At 36.7% G+C, this 19,170-nt stretch overlaps 3 protein-coding genes across 7 annotated transcripts in view; 2 read left to right on the top strand and 1 right to left on the bottom strand.

The window, feature by feature from the left end:
- The window catches only part of PBLD (phenazine biosynthesis like protein domain containing), an 81,285-nt gene that overhangs the window by 30,369 nt on the left and 31,746 nt on the right, over nt 1-19,170 (top strand). Inside the window, exon 10 of one of the 2 annotated variants that reach the window (XM_080401377.1) lies at nt 2,225-2,857. The exons of the other annotated variant lie outside the window; for it this stretch is intronic. The gene's annotated coding sequence lies outside the window, so the exon portion shown is untranslated. Of the gene's footprint in view, nt 1-2,224; nt 2,858-19,170 lie in introns of those variants that run through there. 2 annotated transcript variants of the gene reach the window in all.
- Nucleotides 2,861-3,316, top strand: ATOH7 (atonal bHLH transcription factor 7; the record flags this gene model as incomplete). The annotated part of the gene is made up of 1 exon (XM_080403076.1): nt 2,861-3,316. The coding sequence occupies one exon, from the start codon at nt 2,861-2,863 to the stop codon at nt 3,314-3,316; it is 456 nt and encodes a 151-aa protein (XP_080259202.1).
- MYPN (myopalladin) overlaps nt 7,833-19,170 on the bottom strand; it is an 85,203-nt gene continuing 73,865 nt past the window's right edge. For all 4 annotated transcript variants that reach the window (XM_080401290.1, XM_080401287.1, XM_080401288.1 and 1 more), the window contains 3 exons: nt 18,512-18,677; nt 16,136-16,269; nt 7,833-14,017 (listed from right to left, as the gene is read on the bottom strand). In XM_080401290.1, coding sequence (XP_080257416.1) covers nt 13,848-14,017; nt 16,136-16,269; nt 18,512-18,677 — 470 coding nt within the window. In that variant the 3' untranslated portion in view covers nt 7,833-13,847. The remainder of the gene's footprint in view (nt 14,018-16,135; nt 16,270-18,511; nt 18,678-19,170) is intronic.

Raw genomic sequence — 19,170 nt, 5'->3', positions numbered from 1 at the left:
AGTAAATAATTTATGATAAAGTTACAGTTTGTTCTGTAAGAGAGATAAATCATACCGTCTCCTTTGAGATTATATCAGTGTGTTAGTCAAAGCATGATAATGGTGGTGAATCAAGTAGGAAGGGGAAAATTAACAGCACTGTCATGCACTATGTTACTGTGCATTTGTGGGTAAAATGCAAAGTTTTTAGGAACTGATTTTCAATATATTTAAAGTCTTTGTTGTAGTTCATACTGTCAGGACATATGAAGTTAAAAATAGGAAAACTGCTGACAAATGAAAAAAAAGGGTATTATACCATATGATATTTTAAAGGGGTCCTTTTCATACTTCTGGCATGAAGTTACCAGCACTCTTAACACTGAGAGTGATTAATTATCTGAACTGAGTAATAGCCATCTCATGAGAATGCACAATATTTATTAACTTACAAAACATCTTAATTTGATTGTGTTCGTTTACATTAAAAACCCCTTGAGATTCATTTTAAGAGACAAAGGATTTAACTAACAAACTTATTTGGGCATGGAAGCTTGTAGCACTAAAATACGCTCTAGCAATAGCATGAAGTTCAGAGGTGTATTTTTTTTTCTGCTGCATGTGTGATACTTCCCATGAAATGTCTTCAGAAAAAGAAGTATCTCACAAGTTCTAATTGCTGATCCTTCTGTGAAAGGCATATGGTTATGTGGCTTTTTTGAAAGGTGCCGTTCTCCACTTGCTCTCACACACAAATAATCAGAAATTGTCATTCAGAAAGTAGCGTTTTAATGTGTAGTAGTAGTTCTTTACATTTGGGAGAATAGGTCAATGCACACAGATAGGAATGTTGAACATTTATAATGAAACATGATGCAGTTGTACTTCTTTAAAAATTGAAGATGTGGCATACATTTTGATAATGGAATAATGGAGACTCCCTACCTCAGCTATCATTTCTGTTCAAGACCATTAGGATTCAGAATATTAAGAGCAGAGCAACTGGGCGTTAACAGCCTGCGTTCAACATCTGTCATGCTGGAGTCCATTAGTGTTCAATTGCATGCTATTGTTTTTGGATTATTCAACCTCTTTCATTGTCATTGCTTCTGCTAGGGATTAATCAGCTGTTTACAACTACACCAAGTTTTGGAGTCATAATGAAAACAATTGAGCTATAGTTCTAAATAAATATACAGTATTCAGTCTCTAATGAAAAAAGTTACTGATTTATGAAAGCTGGTAACAATTTAATTAAGTTTGAAATCAATACAGATAATAAATCATTGTGTGGCAGGTTTGGTTTTTTTTTAACCTGTTGTGTATCTTATAAAATGATTGTATGATGTTTCCTTGTAAGTTTATGTAGATAATGGTTTTAATAATACAAGTACAGTAAAAGAAAGGTGTTTTGATTATGGGGTGTGGGTATATATATGGTGGCTTCCCTATCATTACAGTTGGTAGCAGAAATAATCCCTTACTGCCAGCAACCAGATTTCTTTTTTTCACATCCTTTTTTATTCTCTTTACTTATTTAGGGATATTTCTAAGACGACACTTTTTTTTTTTTAATTCACATAACATACACATATATTCTTCATTATGATGTAGTAAAAAGGGCAGTTTTCAGATTATTTGTATACTTATATGTTTTTGTGTATGTCTATATCACAACCTATCTAAATATTTTTACAATCATTAGGTAAATTCATAGCTACATCTGAACTGTTTAAATATATTTAAATTATTTTAATGACATTAGATTTGCAGAGAGGTGAACACATAATCCCCATTTTTGTCAAGATACTACTCTCTCTGCAATGTTATGTACTTTATACAACATGAAAATTGTGAGTGCTGAAGAATTTCTAGTAATTAGAGTGCTTATTTTGGTACCACATAGTGCAAAAGAGTAGTATTCTCAGCCATATACAATTAAGGTATTTCTCCTCTGTTTCATTAGAACAGTTATTTCTTCTACCCTAAATACTATCTAACCAGAATTTTCACATTTTAATGTACAAATACTACAATGCACAGATTTTTTTTTTTCCTGAGTTGCAACAGATTATCCCTTGAAAGGATCTTTTGCTTAACTGCCCAGTCTTGTGGGGCCAGCCAGACACTACTCCAGATGGCAAGTTGTTAGGGCTGGACAGAATGGCTTTGGAAGACTTCTCAACAGATGAAGGCTGGCTGTAATGTTTGGATTTTACTGTTTTGTGTTTTTTTCTGCCTGTAGTTCCCAGGGTGGGAAGGTACTGGGATGGAAGCAGAGTGCCGCCCGCCCACCTGCTACCACCTGTTTAGCTTCTGCAGTTTCTATAAAGCCTTGTGTCAGTAAGACACAATCATTGCTTGCCGGCAGGAGTCAAGAAAGGAGAGATTTCTGTTATGAAGTTACGTCTTCACTTTGCAACAGTGCATCATTTCAAAATACTCTCCTAAACTGAATCAGAACTTCTTTCATTTGAAATGGTTATTTGGAGTGGATGTGTCCTTAATCCATTCAGATCCTTTTTGAATCAAGTGGACCATTTTCTTCAGTAACATACTTTTTGAGAATGGAGATTTCATTGTTTTCTATCTCTTCGAGTTCAAACAAATTAAAAGAATGAAAACATAAGACATTAAAACCTCTTTATTTTTTTTTTTAACAATAAGAAGCGATTTTCAGACATTTCCAGAAGAATCAGAAGACCTTTCATTTTATTTTTCTTTTCTTTGAGATGCTGAGAAAAATACTCCGTCATTGATATCTGGAAACAGATTCAAGAGGTACGCAGGCTGCTCACTTGAGTGCTTTCCCTACTGCTCTTTAGATACCTAATTTTTAAAAAGTAATCTCTGTGTGTGTGAAACTGAAGCTGCATTGAATATGAAAACCTGTAAATCCAGTCATTTGGATTCAGGTGTAGAATCAAACATCCAGTGCAGAAGTGGACAAGGCTGTGTTGTGAAGTGCAGTTCGGAAAGAATGGAGAATGCTGCCAAGAGGAGACTGGCTGCCAATGCCAGGGAGAGAAGACGGATGCAAGGACTGAACACAGCCTTTGATCGTTTGAGAAAGGTGGTGCCACAGTGGGGTCAAGACAAGAAGCTGTCCAAGTATGAGACCCTTCAGATGGCTTTGAGTTATATCATGGCTCTCACTAGAATACTTGCCGAAGCAGAAAGATACAGTACTGAAAGAGAGTGGATTAGCCTTCACTGTGAACACTTTCATCCGGAGAGCTGCCACCATTACACGGGACAAAAAATGGCAATGGACAGTGATCCTTATGCACAGCGAATATTCAGCTATCACCCCGAACACTTTCAAATAGCTAATTAGATCTTTTTATGCACTGAGAATATGCCACAGGCCAGATGTGTTATTTAATAATTAGCAAGAGTTAATCTGCTTGAATAAGGTAATATTGGCATTATAATAGCTTGGTCTTGTTTGCATCTTATACTAATTTGACAAAATAAATTTGCTTTGAGAACTTTACATCAAAATGCATTTAAGAAGATTGAATATATTTAATGCTGGTGGAAAGCATACTTTTAATTTGAAATCTTTCTGACAGTTGCTTCCTTGTTCATGTAGTTCATTTGATCCTTTTATTAATTAAGTTTTTGGTGTTTTGTTTTTTGGGTTTTTTTTGTAATGAATGATGATACTATTTTCTACAGATCATGGGCCAAATTGACCTGTGGTGTAACTGAATGGACTAACACCAGAAATTAACTTAATTCCATGTTTTTATTTTTATGTCAGTTTTAAAGTTATTCTTTGGTTTGTTTTCACATAAATGGCTCCCATGGAAAAAGTTTTATAATGTTTTGGAGTTCTAGTCCTCAGAGAACTAACTTTCTTAAACTTTGTAAGTTTAACATGTGGGTTCCAAAGTTGCGTAGGTTTGCTTTAATCCTATTTATGGTGTCTCTTGTATGCTCGAAAAAGAGCTAGTATCGAGTCATGGAAGGAAGGTTTTTATTTTCAATGGCTGTAAAAGCACATGTGATTGCTTACCATAAATGAGAATGCTTGAGTGAAAATAATCTAAACTTCTAGATTTTTTTAGGCTTTAAATGTTTGGATTTTAATTTTTAGGCTTGTGTTATCTGGAAACAATAATAGATTTTGTAAATCGTAAATAAAGTGTTTTCTATGCTAATGTCCTCGCCAGCTATCTGAAATTCCTACTGTAGGAATTACTTACTAGTGGATTTCCTGCCCCAGGTGTTGCACTACTACCATCATAGTCCTGGCAGTTTAATGTGCAGAAGGATCAACTAGCAAATGATGCTTGCTTCTAAGTTAGAGTAAGAAGTGTGTTTTATGTACCCTCTGAAAAACAGACTTTAAAGATAAGAGTTTGGTAGAAAGTTATAAAGCCTTCTGCAAAGCAGTTGAGTTCATTTCAGCCCTGGTGGCGCCCTGAATGGCCTTTTGTTTGTTTGCTTCTTTCAGTTGTAGAAGTGGGTAGAAAAGGCAGAAAAGGACAGGAGGTGGGGAAGCTCGAAAAATGAGTAGAAGCAGGGCAGCTGGAGAAGCAGATGTGTTTGTAGCAGGATGTAGAGCCTGCAAAAGTTTGACTGCTGATGTCAGTTGTGATGGTGGCAGACTGTGAAGCTGAAGGGTACTGCTGCTGGTGCTGCTGTGGGGAGTTTCCAGGAACAAGCCCTTGCTACTGTTAGCCATGAGGGAGAAGGAGAAAAGGAGCTGCTGTCCCAGAACAGCTGTTGGTGGGTTTCCAGCAGGGAAGGCTGGCGGGTTCCCTGCTGGCTGCTGCCATGTCTTATATTTTAGAATTCTTGCAAATGACAAATGAATAGCTTTGATAGGAGTTATTTTTAACAATTAAGCAGCTTTCAGTGAAAAACAAAAGCATCAGTAGGAACTAAGCCCTGTTTTGGGAGAGTGGGGACTCTGCTGCAGGAACAGTTACATACAAAGAGCTGACCTTACTGTCTGTCTTCTCTCAGAAGTCTTATTGACGTTTTGCCCTTGGTCACCATCATGCAGACTAGTAGGCTTCCTGAGGCGCAAGTTGGACTGTTCATGGAGTGAAAGCTGTTGGGACAGACTTTCAGGCTAGGTTAAACACATGTAGAAGAGGCACTGTATGTTCTGAGCAACTCTGTCCTTTAAACACTGGCATTCAGGAGTGGTTTTTATGTATATTTTAGCCTCTCTAAAGGTAATGAATCGTGTTAATTATTAAAATATGGGCTTTTGCTTCTTACGAATTACATTAGATCTTTATCAGCAAACAGAAAGTGGATTCAGCCTTCTGGGAATATGAAGTCATGTAATGGATTTATTTGCAGAATTATATATAGAGAGAATAGAATTAAATGTTGTCCATCATATACCCAAGTTAATACTGTTTGGATATTACTCATCAGTCAATATTACAGTTGATTTTAATAAAAATCAATACAATCCATAAATAATGTGCCATTTTACACTAATTCATTAACAAATAAGTAAACCTTAAGCAGACATTGTCTCACCTGCACTGCTAGCACAGTAATGGGTTTTCCATCCTGAAATGGGAGTATGATGCAAGTAAATCATGCAATTATATGACATGGAAAACTTGGCTTAGTGAAAGGTAACCTTCTAAATCTTAGGTGGGAAGGGTAATACAGTGCAAAAGCATAAATGTCAGAGTAGTGTGCAAGAACAGTACTGACGTGTTTCTGCACTTCTGGCATATAATTTCATTTAGTGGGACATGACATTGCAGTTTATATGTAATTTACATAAAAGTACTTAACATCCATTTCTCTTTGGATTTTGTTTCTTCCATGCAGCACTGTAATTTAGCATCCACTGCATATGGTGATACATAGAATTATAAAGGTAAGGGATTAATATGCAGTGAATGATTAAATGGTGGTAAGATCACATAAAGAGGAACAAACCAACACATAACATAAAATATCTGTGGTCATGTTACCAAAATTCATTCAGAATGGAAACTGAAGTCCTAAAAAGCACTTCAGCGCAATACGTTGCTTGTGAACACTTTGTAAAGCAGGTCTTTGCATCAGTCTCTGTGATTGAACAATATAATAAGATTATAATCCCCCTTCTCTTAGATTTGGTTTTGCTAGTGGGAGGTGAATGTTTTACTGATCTCTTTTATCTTGATGCTAATTCATAATGTTACTAGTGGAAACATTCTGATTTTATGTAATGCTGTAGTATTTTTGTTTCCTGGGAGGGTGCAGTGTTGAGCTGGAAGTTGGGTTTTCCAGTTTACTGTAGTACTGAAGGCAGCAGAGTAAGTTCTTTATAGTGTATAGGCAGCTGTCTGCCTATTGATGATGTCAGTGCTTTTTGGGGAGTCAGTTGGGGTGAGGGGGAAGTTTAATCATTAAAAATTCTTTCTGGAGGCAGTCTAAGAAGCAGATACTATCCATGCTGGTTTGGACTTCTCAAACTCAACAACTTTTCAGGAAGTCAGTTTCTTTTTATAGCTTTCCTTTACAAATTTCCTTTACAAATCCTTCAGTGACACTTTGTGGATGTAAACATGACCATTTAACTTGGGTTTGATTATTGCTTTCAAATATTTTTTTCCCTACTGGGTGTTTGGTGCTTGTCAGATGATGGCTGTGACCCTTGTTCTGTGCTGGACTTTACTGGTATGGGCACTTGAAGCCCCTTCCCGTTAGATAATTGTTGCTTCCAGTGGGCCTCCAAATGAAGTAAAAGTTGAATTGCTCAGAGCTTGGTGTGTTTTTAGTGACTGAGTTTTGTCTGCTCAGAAATTTTTGTCCCACTGAACAGCAGTGCAAAACTGAAATACTTCTATTTGTAGTGTCATTACATTGTAATTCTAGAACCACATTATTGTGAGAACATGGGGGATGATGAGAAATGCTTGCTTCATTCAATATTTGTTGCGTGCTACACATACATGTCACACTATTGAAATTCAGTGTGAAATTCTAATGAATTATTTGTGGGAAATTAACCTTTATTCTTGTAAAAGGTTCAGACTGCAGAATTTTCTGTTTGAAGTAGCTATAGATACTCTGTTTCTATGATTCTTTGAATCATATCACCCTGTTTTGACAAGATGACCGGTGTTATATTTGAACTGGAACTGGAGTGACATTTTTAACTGCAGTAACTTTTCAGTGGCTGAAGGTGGAATTAGGGTAGTACATTCCCAAAATGTATGTTAGTAATGAAAAGTCAGTGGTTTCTTCCTAAGTATTGAGGTCAACAGTGGATATGTATTAGCATGTCTTACAACTTTAATTCATTCCCATTTTATAGGCTTTTTTTTTCCATCTCACCATTTATAAGATATTTAGGGCACAGTCCATCTTGTACTGTACACACATACAGAGCAAACCTCAATTCTTGACTAGAATTCCTAAATGATGCTGCAGTACAAATTCTGAAAAGTAAAAATGTTGCCAACTTTAATTTTAGTGAAGTCAGTGACACTGCAACTTCTTTGTGGGTTAAGCATGAGTATCATTAGATTTTTTAGTATTTAGCTAAGTTGCCTATACCTTGTAAAGTAGAACTTCCTTGGTGAAATCTTTGTGGAAGTCCCAACTGTGATGTGGTTCACTAGGCACAGATTTTTAAAAATATGATTTCCAGTCCAATTTTTGATTTCCAAAATAAGTGTTTGCCTTAAGGTAGTTACCCTTGCACTTAGATTTCCAGCTATTTGAACTAAGCAATATGGATGCAATTTTCTGTAACTTAGGAGTTAAATTTAGCTAGATTTTAAAAATTCAATAAGAATTTACAGAACAGCTTCTGTTTGCTCCAAATATGTTCAGCTGTTCTATCGCTACAAAATATCCAGGGAAAAAACCGAATGCACTGAGAATAAAGACGTATTTATTCATTGAAGAAGCAGTCCAGTGTTTCCTATACACAGATATCTTGTAACAAACATTGATTTCACCTGGTACCTGGGCACTTCTTAAAAACACTTTGTTTTTATAATTACATTTCAAGGAAATGTGGCTTTAAAAAAACCGAAGCAACCCCATGTATAATATTTAAATATATTTTCTACCAAAGAGTACATTTTAATATTGTCTACCCATTTTTTTCCTAATTTGTAATTCAGTTTTCATTTATACAGAAATTAGCATGCAAAATGTATCTTATACAGAATTTACTTAAAATGTCTGCATATGTAACTCCAGGGAATAAGAAGTTCATTGTTGAATGGCTTCCTGCAGCCCAGGGTGTATAGTCTTTTTTTTTTTTTTTTTTTTTTTCTCCAAAATTTCAGAAGATCTTCAGTATTTTTCCATTTCTTTACAAAACTGTGTTGCCTGCTACTAACTGATTGTGTGATCCTAAAGGATGGTCAGTTTCTGAAAAGAATTTCCCACTGATCTAAATGGAGAATGCCACTTATATTCATAGCACATAGAGCCCGTTATTTCTTTGTGTTATGTAATAAATGGTCCTTCATATCTATAGTGGACTTGAAGTATAAAGGCATTAATAAAAGCAGCTTGTGTTGCTCAGAAGAAATCATAAAGTGTTTAGGAGCAGCTTTAGCTCATGGAGTTGTAGCTGAGCTAAAATGATCTTAAGAACATTGTCTCTGATGTAGCAGGCACAGAAGTACACAGAAATCAAGCCAGGTAGGAACAGAGAAATATAGTTACATGGGAAACCAAAATCAGTACCAGCAAATGCAATGTGCTGCATCATTTTTCCCCCCTGTTCTCTTCTGTATCCAAGCTATAAGATCCCGCTTCCTTCAGGTTTACATCCGCTGCTCATTTAAAATTCATTCCAAAGTCTGCTAATGGACCCTTATACAAATAATATGCTAAATCATTCAAGTTGAAAATGTATAGGGAAGAGTGAAATCTGATGTGGTTTGTGCGTTTGATTGGCCCTCATTTAGTTTTCACTTGTTCAAGTGCTGGATGCACAGCTAAGGCTTGAAAACAGTCTTCTGTAACAGGTCTCCAGTGCCCTACTGCACAGACCAACTGGGAGTGTTGGTCTAGACCCAGTAAACTGGTGTTCCAGGGGGAGTGTGTGGGCTAGGCGACCAGTGCAATAGACAGAGTCTGTATGGATTTTTGAGACACAATGGAGTTCGGCTATGGGAGACTGTAGGTAGAAGTATATGCTCAAGCGTAGGCTTTGGAGGCTAATTCTCTAATACACTGAGAATCTGGCAAATCTATTGCCCTTTAAAACATAGTGTTTGCCCCAAAGATTCATTGGCTTCTGCTCTGGTACCCCTGAGAAAACTTGTTCTTTCAAACTTTGATGAGTGGGCTGAGGTTATCAGAAAAAGAAAGCATAGTTTAAAACCAAAGCAAATTGATATTAGAACTGTTTAAAAAAGCAGCAACTGTATTTCACAATTAACCTGCTAGAAGCATGGCTAGTATAAACTTGACAGTATTTTATGATTTTCTTCTAGATAATGTAAGGTCTGATTCCATTAACCAGCTGTCACAGTAAAGTTCTGAGGAAACCTCTGGTCTTGTTGCACACTTTCAGTTACTTGAACACTTGAAGGACACAGTTTGTATGCAACACTGAAGCATTTATTTAGGCTTAGGTAAGACGAAAGTAAATACATTACTGAACAGGCAGGTGTTTGTTTTTTTCTTTCGTATGCACTTAAAATATACTTAAAACTGACATTAACATTTTTCTTCCCAGTGAGAATGACTTTGGATCAAAAAATAAAAAATATCAACTTTAATCAAGAAAAAATTATAAAATAGAATTTTAAGGCTCAAAGTGATTATCTTTGTATTGGAAATAGTAAGGCAATTAACAATTAATCACTTCTCCAATATGTAACAGTTAAAATATTTGGTTGGGTCTTGCTAGTAGTTTTGTACAAAGACATTTTCCATAAAATAATGCTTTTAAATCTGGTAGCATTAAGAACACAGTTCTTAAAGGAATTCTTATTCAAGATTTGTTGCTTTGAAGTACCTATGATTACTGTAAACAGTTGGCATTGGCAGTTGTTTACATATCAAGATAAAGACTGCAGACTTGGCTTTTTGTATTTGCAGTGTATGCTCTTCTCATGTTAGCAGACATGAGACATTCAGAGGGTGTGTTCCACCTTCCATATGGAAGCTGTTTTAAGGCAACAAGTCCAATGATATCAATGCAAACTGCTTTGTGATGCTGCTGAGGACTAGGTTTGCGCCAAGCTGGACCGGAATTTTAAAACAAAGGTAATACTTTTGCTTTTTAGAATTGCAGCACAAAATTTGTCATTTCTGCTCTTTAAAATACACTGTGCCTCTGTGATTGTATACAAAACTGGAACTAGAAGGAAACGGGAAACTAAATAAACCTACAAGATTCTGAATCAGAAAACACTGAGAGGTTACAAATCCGAGCATTTCTCTGTCTTACTGATAAAATGTTATGCTCCACATTGTGGTGTTTTAATGGACTTTGGAAGCTAATAACTAATGCTGACTTCAGTTGAAGTTCTAACATTGATTTTTGTTGTTACAGTAGCCTGCCCTGAATAAGAGGATGAAACACTGTGTTAGTGTGAAGTGAAATTGGTTATTCAATTAAACAAAAACAATGAACAGCCAAGCTGTTCAGGAAAGGAGCACAGTTGCATAAGCTCTAGTGCATCTTGACATATGATAAGATAGTGCCGTCCATCACAGGACAAGAACTCAAACAGCATCATGTTTTGTGACAACTTAGTGTTGTCTCTGCTGCTTACACAAGCCTTTCCCCCTTGCCTTTTTCATGAGTTAACAAACACAATTTTTGTGTCTTTTTCCAGCAAGTCTTCTTTGTGATGAGCACATCAATACTACTAATTAACAGCATTTACATCCATTCACATAAGCTTCCTTTACATACTTTTTATGGGCTCAATATATGCAGAGAAATGTCCTGTAGCAGTTAACGAGCAAAATTTAACAGCTACAGACCATTTGGGATCAGATTGTGATTTTGTTTGTAGCAATTAACGAGCAAAATGTAATGACTACAGACCATTTGGAATCAGATTCTGATTTTGTTTGTATCAGATGCACTGAAAATAATTGAAATTACTGGCTTCTGCATTATGTGGAGAGATGTGATGGACAAACTTTTGATCCTTTTGGTAGTAAATACTGCTAAGGAGAGAATGTTGTAGTTCAGCTTACAGTTTTGTTGATCTATTCTCTGTAGCCTACCCGTCAGTGAGACATCTGGGGCCCCTTCTTGAATGAATAAGAATTAATCCTCCTCACACAGATTTTTGGGAAAAGTCTTTCAACAGTAGCTTCTTGTCCTCCCACTTACAAAAACCTGAATGTACATTTAAAAAAACCATTATCCCACTTAATCCCCTGCTTCAGTTCAGGTTGTAATGATATAAGTCCGGAGACATTCCGCTGAAATCATGGAGAAGAGGCTGAAGATATATGATTTACATATTTTCTCTGTGCACTCTGTCTTTTAATTTGTACTGAGTTTTTGGGTATGTTGTCTGATACTGAAAAATGTGAGGACCACTACCACTGTCAATAATATTAACAAGTGTGATTCCAGCGCTGGTAACCAGATACTTGCAAATAGTAAGTACTAGTATTCCTTTCTTCTAAACTACATTTAGCAGAACTCTGATTAAAGTGACCCTCTTGTAGCTAGAATTGCCTATTAGTATATATCCCGGTCAAAAAAGAAAAAGTTTGTGCTTGCTTGAACTTAGTTTCTGCTCAGTCAGTAGGTAACTTAATCCACACAGGGTGTTCAGACAGGCAGTGGAAAGTAAAATAATTTAGCAAGTATAGAGTGATTTAGGTCTGAAGGAACCTCAGGAGGTCATCTGGTCCAACCCCTCACTCAAAGCCAGGCAAGGGGCCACAGGGGAGTTCTAAGCAGACAATTGCTTGACTAAACCTGTGAAGCCTGATGGCTTATATGCAACTTTGAGTACTTTGTATCAAGATCTACTCTTCAGTGCTGGCATGAAATAATGGGAAGACCAGCGCTGTTGGTAGGAGTAGAATTTGATCTTTTGTGTCTTACTTTCCTCCCTTCCCACTTCCCAACAGCACTGGAATAAATAAATAAAATCCAATATTTTTTCTTGGATTATTTTCCCAAGAATAGTTACTAATACAGGAAACTAAATTTTGGGTTGACCAACTCTGACTCAGTCTAGGTTTAGTTTTGAAATCCCTAAACAATCCTAAAAACAAGTGAAGATAAGAAAGATAAGAGGAGCAGGAGGTTCTCTATCCTGGAAAATCAGACCCACAATGTGTCTTAAGATGGGCACTCTGTAACTGAAGAATGAATTATAACTAAAGAAGTTCACTTCCTCTAACCCCTTGGGGAACCAACACTTAGAGACAACATAAGCTGTATTTGTAGGAAACCTGACAAAAGGCTGTCTCTTTCTCAGTCTCTGGCTATATCCAGTTTCCTTTTGCTCTTAAGATAACTTCTCATTGTTTTCTTTGCATATGTAGTTTTTTTAAGTTACATTTTTAAATTTGAAAAAATCCAAATAAGGTCTGAAATGAAAGTTTTCTCTTCATCGCTGTGACTTTGATCAGGACTTTGTTGCATGCTGCAGCCATGTTGAAAGCACTAAACAACTGCTAGAAAACGATGTCTAAAGAAAAGGGATAGCAGTAATTGAAAGATGAGGAAATCATCTTAGATATTCACAGACTGTAAGTCCTGGGAGGTATTAACACAACCGTATAGATGCTAAATAAATCAATGGTGGTGTTGTCACTTAACACCTTCTATTGCACTTTCATTAAATTGCCTTATTTATTACTACTATTAGTTACAGTAGGTTTTTTAGCTGTTTGCACAGAGCTGTTGCTTAACTTCATTACTTTTTTATATTAACAGAATTTTCTCTGTCTTTATAGTAGACACCACACTTGTGATCGTTTCCTAAATGATGGTGAAAATTTAAATTCCACCAGATCGCAATTCCTTTTCAGTTGGTTAAAAAATGAGCTAGGTAGCAGATGCACTTTTCTTGTAGTCACATTAAAAATTAGGAAAAAGAGACTGATATTCGAAAACTGTGAAGTTACAAGCTTGATACTATCTGTGTTTAAAGGCAGAGAATCACTAACATTGTAAAGAAAAAAGGTATGAAACACATCTGGAAAATAATTTCAGCTATGGGCTCTAGCAGACAACAGGAATTTTGGTTTCCTATGTCAGTGTCCTATGCACGTGCCCTGTACCTTACTTTATGAATCCTTACACCATGAGTACACAGTTCATGGAGTACACACACACAAAAATATAAATATATAGGATATACAGCTGTACCTACATGAAATGCTATATTTATCTAGTCTTGAGTTCAAAAATTCTAAGGTTATCTGGCAAAATAACATAAAAATGAGTTACATCTTTTCCCTTTAACTTGTGCTTTGTGATTATCTGGCATGTTTTTTAGAACTACATTCAAAGTCTTGTTGTTTACCCTCGTTCAGGATTGTTGTTATTGTAATGTCAACATTTTCACTGGCAGTATGCCAGCTAAAGATCATCCGTCCTTAACACGGCTTGCTACAGTACTGTAGCTTTAAATCAAGCAGTAATAGTGGTATTGGCTTTTAGGTGCTGAAAACTATGTTTACTATGTAATTCTTAGCAAACTACACAGTACTGAATTTATTGCACAACACTCCATACCACAATTATCCTGCAGAAAAATAATATGCAAAAGTCTCGTATGATACGTTACTTGCAACATTTGCAGCAGCAGTACACTTAATTACAAACAAGTTGCTTGTAAACCTTGAGCATCTTGACTTGTACCTCTTCCCCACCCCTGCTTCCCCCCCCCAGTTCTACTGTCTCTGCAGGTGTAACTGGAACAATTGTTTGTTTTTCAAAGTTCTTCACTCTCCACCACCTTGTGGGTTGGGGATGAAAACAGCATAGGGCTTTCGGTAGTTGGGAAGACAGAAAAAATGTCGAGTCCTTGACCGGTAAGGTTTGCATACCGGCTGCCACCAGGTCGAAGCTTTATCGGTTGTGGAATTTGATGGTGCCACTGAGCTGAAGCAACAGAAACAGAACAGGCTGTATAAACATCTAAGTAAGTTAGCAATGAAACAGCAGAAGTCAATGCACACAACTGAAAAGTTGCTTCCAACATTCTTGAAGAGAGCACAGCATTGCTGTTCTGTTTTAGGCTCTGTTCCTTCAAATATTGTCAATATAGTTATATGTTGATATTTTTTATTAAAGTCTACAGATTAAATTCCATCCCTGTTCAATTCAATAGCAACATTTACGTGGATTTCACTAGGTCCAAAATTTAATCTTTGGAGCCTCCTCCAAAGCTCTTGCAATCAAAATTAAAAATACACCATAGCATGAACAGAGATGAACAAACTGGACATGGCTCTGATTTTGTATTATGACGTCCTCTGGAGAACTTGTCTTCCTGATATTTTTTTTTCTGGGTGGTATTTCATTTCAAAGTAATAATACAGGGATTTTTTTTTTAAAGAAGTGATTAGAATTTTTATTTCCCTCTACTACTTAAAACTAGTATCACATTTCGTAGATTGTTTTAAAGATATTGAAAGATACGTAATCCAAAACCACATATTCAGTAATTTAAAAGTAACATTCAACATGTTCCCGTATGAACAAATACCATTACAATTTTGTAAGAATATTTAGCTATTATTTATATAATTAACAGTTATCATTATTGAAACACTTCAGAAAGGGGAAGTTGATATGATCTTTGCTGGTATTTATCCATACAAAACCTCCAGGTCTGCACCCAAACTGGACAAACTTATCTGTCAGCAATTAAAATGAAAGGGGAGAAGTTCAGGATACAATTCTCTGAGAACAGCTTAGTGTGGGAGACCTACAATCTACATGTTAAGCATTGATAGCAAGTGTCTTTCCTTGCTGAATCTTTCCATGCTGAATTTTGACGCTGTCTGTCTGGAAATACTTGGAAAAAAGCATCCTTTTTCCTTGCACCCCCCAATTTGTTTCTATTTGAACAATGCACTCATTATTTACTCTACTTTTTTTGTTTGCACATGTAATTGCAAATATCAGATGACACTTTCAATCCCCCAACCCCATCCATTCAAAATAGCACAAAGAAAAATGATTTCTGTCACTCCCTTTAGTGTTTAAGACTTACAGAGTCTTTAGAAAATATGGTTGACATCAGGAAGCATTTATGACTGTCTGTCTTCTTCCTGTTTGTACCTTGAATCCTTCGTATGAAAATTTAATTTGTGTACTGAAACATTTAGATACCTAAGGAGTTATTTTTCATTTTACGTGACCTTTTCTGAATCAGACTGTCACCAGCCCTCTCTTGAACATTACATTACTATTGTCTATATCACCACAAGGTGGCAGAAAACTGACAAAGATGCACTGGTGACTTGTGGTTATCCCTGATAATTAATTGGATTTTCTTTAAAAAATGAGAAATACAAAGTTGAAAACGTGTTGGGTATTTTTTTTTTCGTTTGAGGCTATGGCTACAATCCAAGAGTTTGTGGAATGTTTTCTTTTATTCTGCTGCTTAAGTGATCAAAGTACTCTCTTGCTCTAGATAAATTGTCTTCAACTATTACATCTTGCATAGATACAGAGTAATTAAATTATGTGCTGTAGTTCTTGAACTGGGCTGGGGCCTTCCATGTCCTAGACAAGCATACTAGATGCAAACTAGCCTCCATTAATTAGGCATAGTTTGCATAATAATGCTCCATAGAAGAAGGGGTCTGCTTCCTTGTGTGCGATTTATTGTTCCATCTCAGGTCAGGGCTGTAGCACAGGCGTGTGTCAGAGGGAACAGAGTTAAGGTTCAGCTTGAATACGTGTTGATTATATGCTTATGGGCCTAGGGAATTTGAAATGTGGAAAATGGGAGCAGAGAATATTGTACAAAACTCCTCCTCTGTTTTTTGTCTTTACCAGCTTTTAAACTGATGCAGGAGAGCTAATCTGGCCATTTAGCTGTATTGTGATACCTCCTCCTGATGGCCATATTAAGCTGTGGCCATGCTGTGACACTTAATTTCTATTCCATGTCAAAACCAGAAATGTATGGACTAAGAACTAGGTGAGGGCTGGGACCAATCAAAGAGAATAAATTCTGATTTGTTATATTTACTAGCCGACACTTACCATATATGTCAAGTCTAGCAGTACAAGAGACAATACCAGCTTCGTTTTTTGCAGACAAGGTATACCAGCCAGCATCTGCTTTCTTGGCAGGTTGAATGAGGAGGCAGGCATACCCGGTTGTATCTTGATGCATACTGGGAAAACAAGTGTTTTGGAATTAGTATTTCTCAAGAGAATATCAACTTTGAGATGTTACAATATGTACATTAAATATGAAATAGATAAGTTGTAACTTCTATTCTCAAAGAGGTAGCAGTCTAAGACATTTATAGTCAATAGGTTGGCTTTCAGTATGTCCTCAGCCAATGATCAGAGTAGCTGAAATCTGTTCTTGCTCCTCTCAGTTGTGCAAAGCCATGGTGTGACAGTGTGAGCTAAATTGTTGCTCTCTATGTGTTAATATTGGAATTGTTTATTGAATTCCAATGAACTAACCCCATGCAAAGCTGCCGCACATACTGCATTTTTTCCTAGTTCAGAAGTTGGAAGAATAATATAACAAAATACCAAGAACATTTTTACAAAGCTGTGATATTTTTCACAACAGCATCCAGAACCAATCAGAAACTTTCGTATGGCACCCTTTTCCTTGAGAAACTGACTAAATGGCAAAATCTTAAAGATCTGTTCAGCCAACACTCTAAAAGAAACCTGCTTCATTATTCCTCCCTCTTCCTTGCTCTTCAGTGATCTAAGACCTTCTGGCTGCGATTTCCAGGAAAAACTGTTCAGTAGTATATCAGAGAACTGAGGCTCCTCTGCTCTTTAGGCTGTGGTTGGTCCTTTTTATCAACCCAAGTGTTTCCCTCATTATAAAGGAAGAGGTAGGAGATGAGCACATCGGAATACTGAAGTTGCAGGAAGTTCTGAAATTTGAGGTTTTGTTTCCTTATGAACTGGAACGAAACATCAAACCACAGAATTTCAGGTCAAGAGGACATTTTGTGCTTCTGACAGCTCTTAACAAAAAAGGGAACATTTACCCTTTGCTTCCTGCACTACATAATTTGCTGTATTCTGGGAGTGGGGTAGTACAGAAGTACAGATATGTTCATATCATGGTACAAAAAGGATCTCTTGGCTTCAGGCACAAGATAATAATGACGCAAGACAGGGACAAACAAGGACGGTGCTGTCCATTGCTCCTGTGTGTCTACGTGGAACAACTCAAAGCCTTGGAGTGGTCATGACAGGCTGAAATAGCAGAGGCGTTACAAGCCTTGTCAGCTCCTGGCATTGTGAGGTGTGGGAGGTTTCCCTTAGCCATTCCTTTGCTGAGCTCAAGCAAAAACTTGTTTTCTAATCTTCTGTGAAACAGCCAGAAAGGAGACATTTTTAGAGCAGTTGTTCATTTTGCATTAACTACAGTGTTTGCGTGTGTAAAACTGTAATTCCTGAGAAAGTACCAGTACCTGAAATAAATCCCTGACTAATCTGCCTAGAGGCAGAGGAATAAAGACTACAGGCTATAGAAGATCAGAGTCAGGTGGGCTTTTTGGAGAAGGACAGCAGTCCCTGAGTGGGGACAGGGAGACCACTGCAATATTTTTTCAAGTAGAAAGCTTTCCCTCATGATAGGTGTGCATTCATAACAAGTGCTGTTGTGGACCCAGTTTTCTTTACAGATAGCCTGCAGGGTATGCATGTGAAAATGTACTTCTGATCTCAGAGGTCCAATGACTGCATCAAACCGTTAGTTGGAGCCAAGTGAAATAAAATATTAAAAATCAGTTTTATGCTGAAGTAGAAATCTTTAAGAAATAAACAAAATCAATTATTTCTCATTAATTACAGCCAGGCACATTATTTCATCACCTTTTCTTTTGCAAAACCTAAAAAATAGTGATGCATTTGAATGGAAGAGGTGAACCCAAACATTGTTGTATTTTATAAGCATGGATCAAAGTCTGCCTGTTTGTCACCAAACTTTGTTATCAGCCTTTGTGTCTGACAGGCTAAATTCTATTATCCCGTGCTCTGGGGCATCCAAAACTCTGTTCTAACTGTTTGGAGTTTGAATTCATCCATAATTAGAACTAAACTGAGGGAAAAATAGTTCAGAGAGAGAATAAGGTGCTAAAATGCATTAAAATACCATATCATAGTATTGCTGATAAGAAGATGCATATGCTATATCAGGCCTATGGCCTGAGAGGTCTATCAGCACTCTCTGAAGCAGTGGTGTATTATGTTCCATGCCTTTATTCTGAACCAAGGGAATAGCTATTGTTCACCTCACAGTGAGACCTCTTTAAAACTTTATGTGGGTGAAAGAAGTTGTTTTAAGACCACCACCTGTCCTTCTCACACAGGTTTTCATGGAAACGATGGGTCAAGCCACAAGAAACTCCAAGCGTGGGTATGATAGCACAGTACCTCATCCTCTCTCTGTTTGATGGGATGGTCTCGTTATCCTTCTTCCAGTAAAATATGGGGGGTGGCATTCCCACAACTCTGCACTCTAATCTGACGGGGTACCCTTCAGGAACACCACAGTTCTGAAGCTTCTCCAAAAACATGGGGGCTTTTTTTACTTCCTTTGCTGAAAAAAAAAAAAAAAAGGATTATTGAACAACAGATACTTTATTCTTTGTTTTGCTTTGAACAGTATGGTAGTGCATGACCCAAAATTATTCCTGTGATATCAAAATAGGTTGTGAATTTTTAATGGAAAGTTGGAAGGAAAATGAAATGCCATGACATATCCTCTGTGAGGGAACATAAAGAAAATAATAGGCAGAACTGATGTTCATAAAAGAATGTATGCATATCTAATGGGTCTAAACATGCTACCATTGCAGGAAATTAATGCCAGATCTATGAATTTCAGTATTTCACATCCTTTAAGGCCTTATTAAAGAACAGTATGCAGATTTGTATTTTTCCATTTAAAAACATTTTTAAACTAATAAAATTTGGATTGAAATCTAGGAGACGTCAACATATATTATTAATTCAAACCCTAAGGGAGAAAATTTCTTGGGGAAAAAATTAAGAATGTCATTTTGCCAAGACAGGAGAGGTAAAGTGATGAT

Source organism: Falco punctatus, assembly GCF_963210335.1.
Source record: "Falco punctatus genome assembly, chromosome: 9".
NCBI classification, from domain to species: domain Eukaryota; kingdom Metazoa; phylum Chordata; class Aves; order Falconiformes; family Falconidae; genus Falco; species Falco punctatus.
This window is presented reverse-complemented; position numbering and strand designations above follow the sequence as displayed.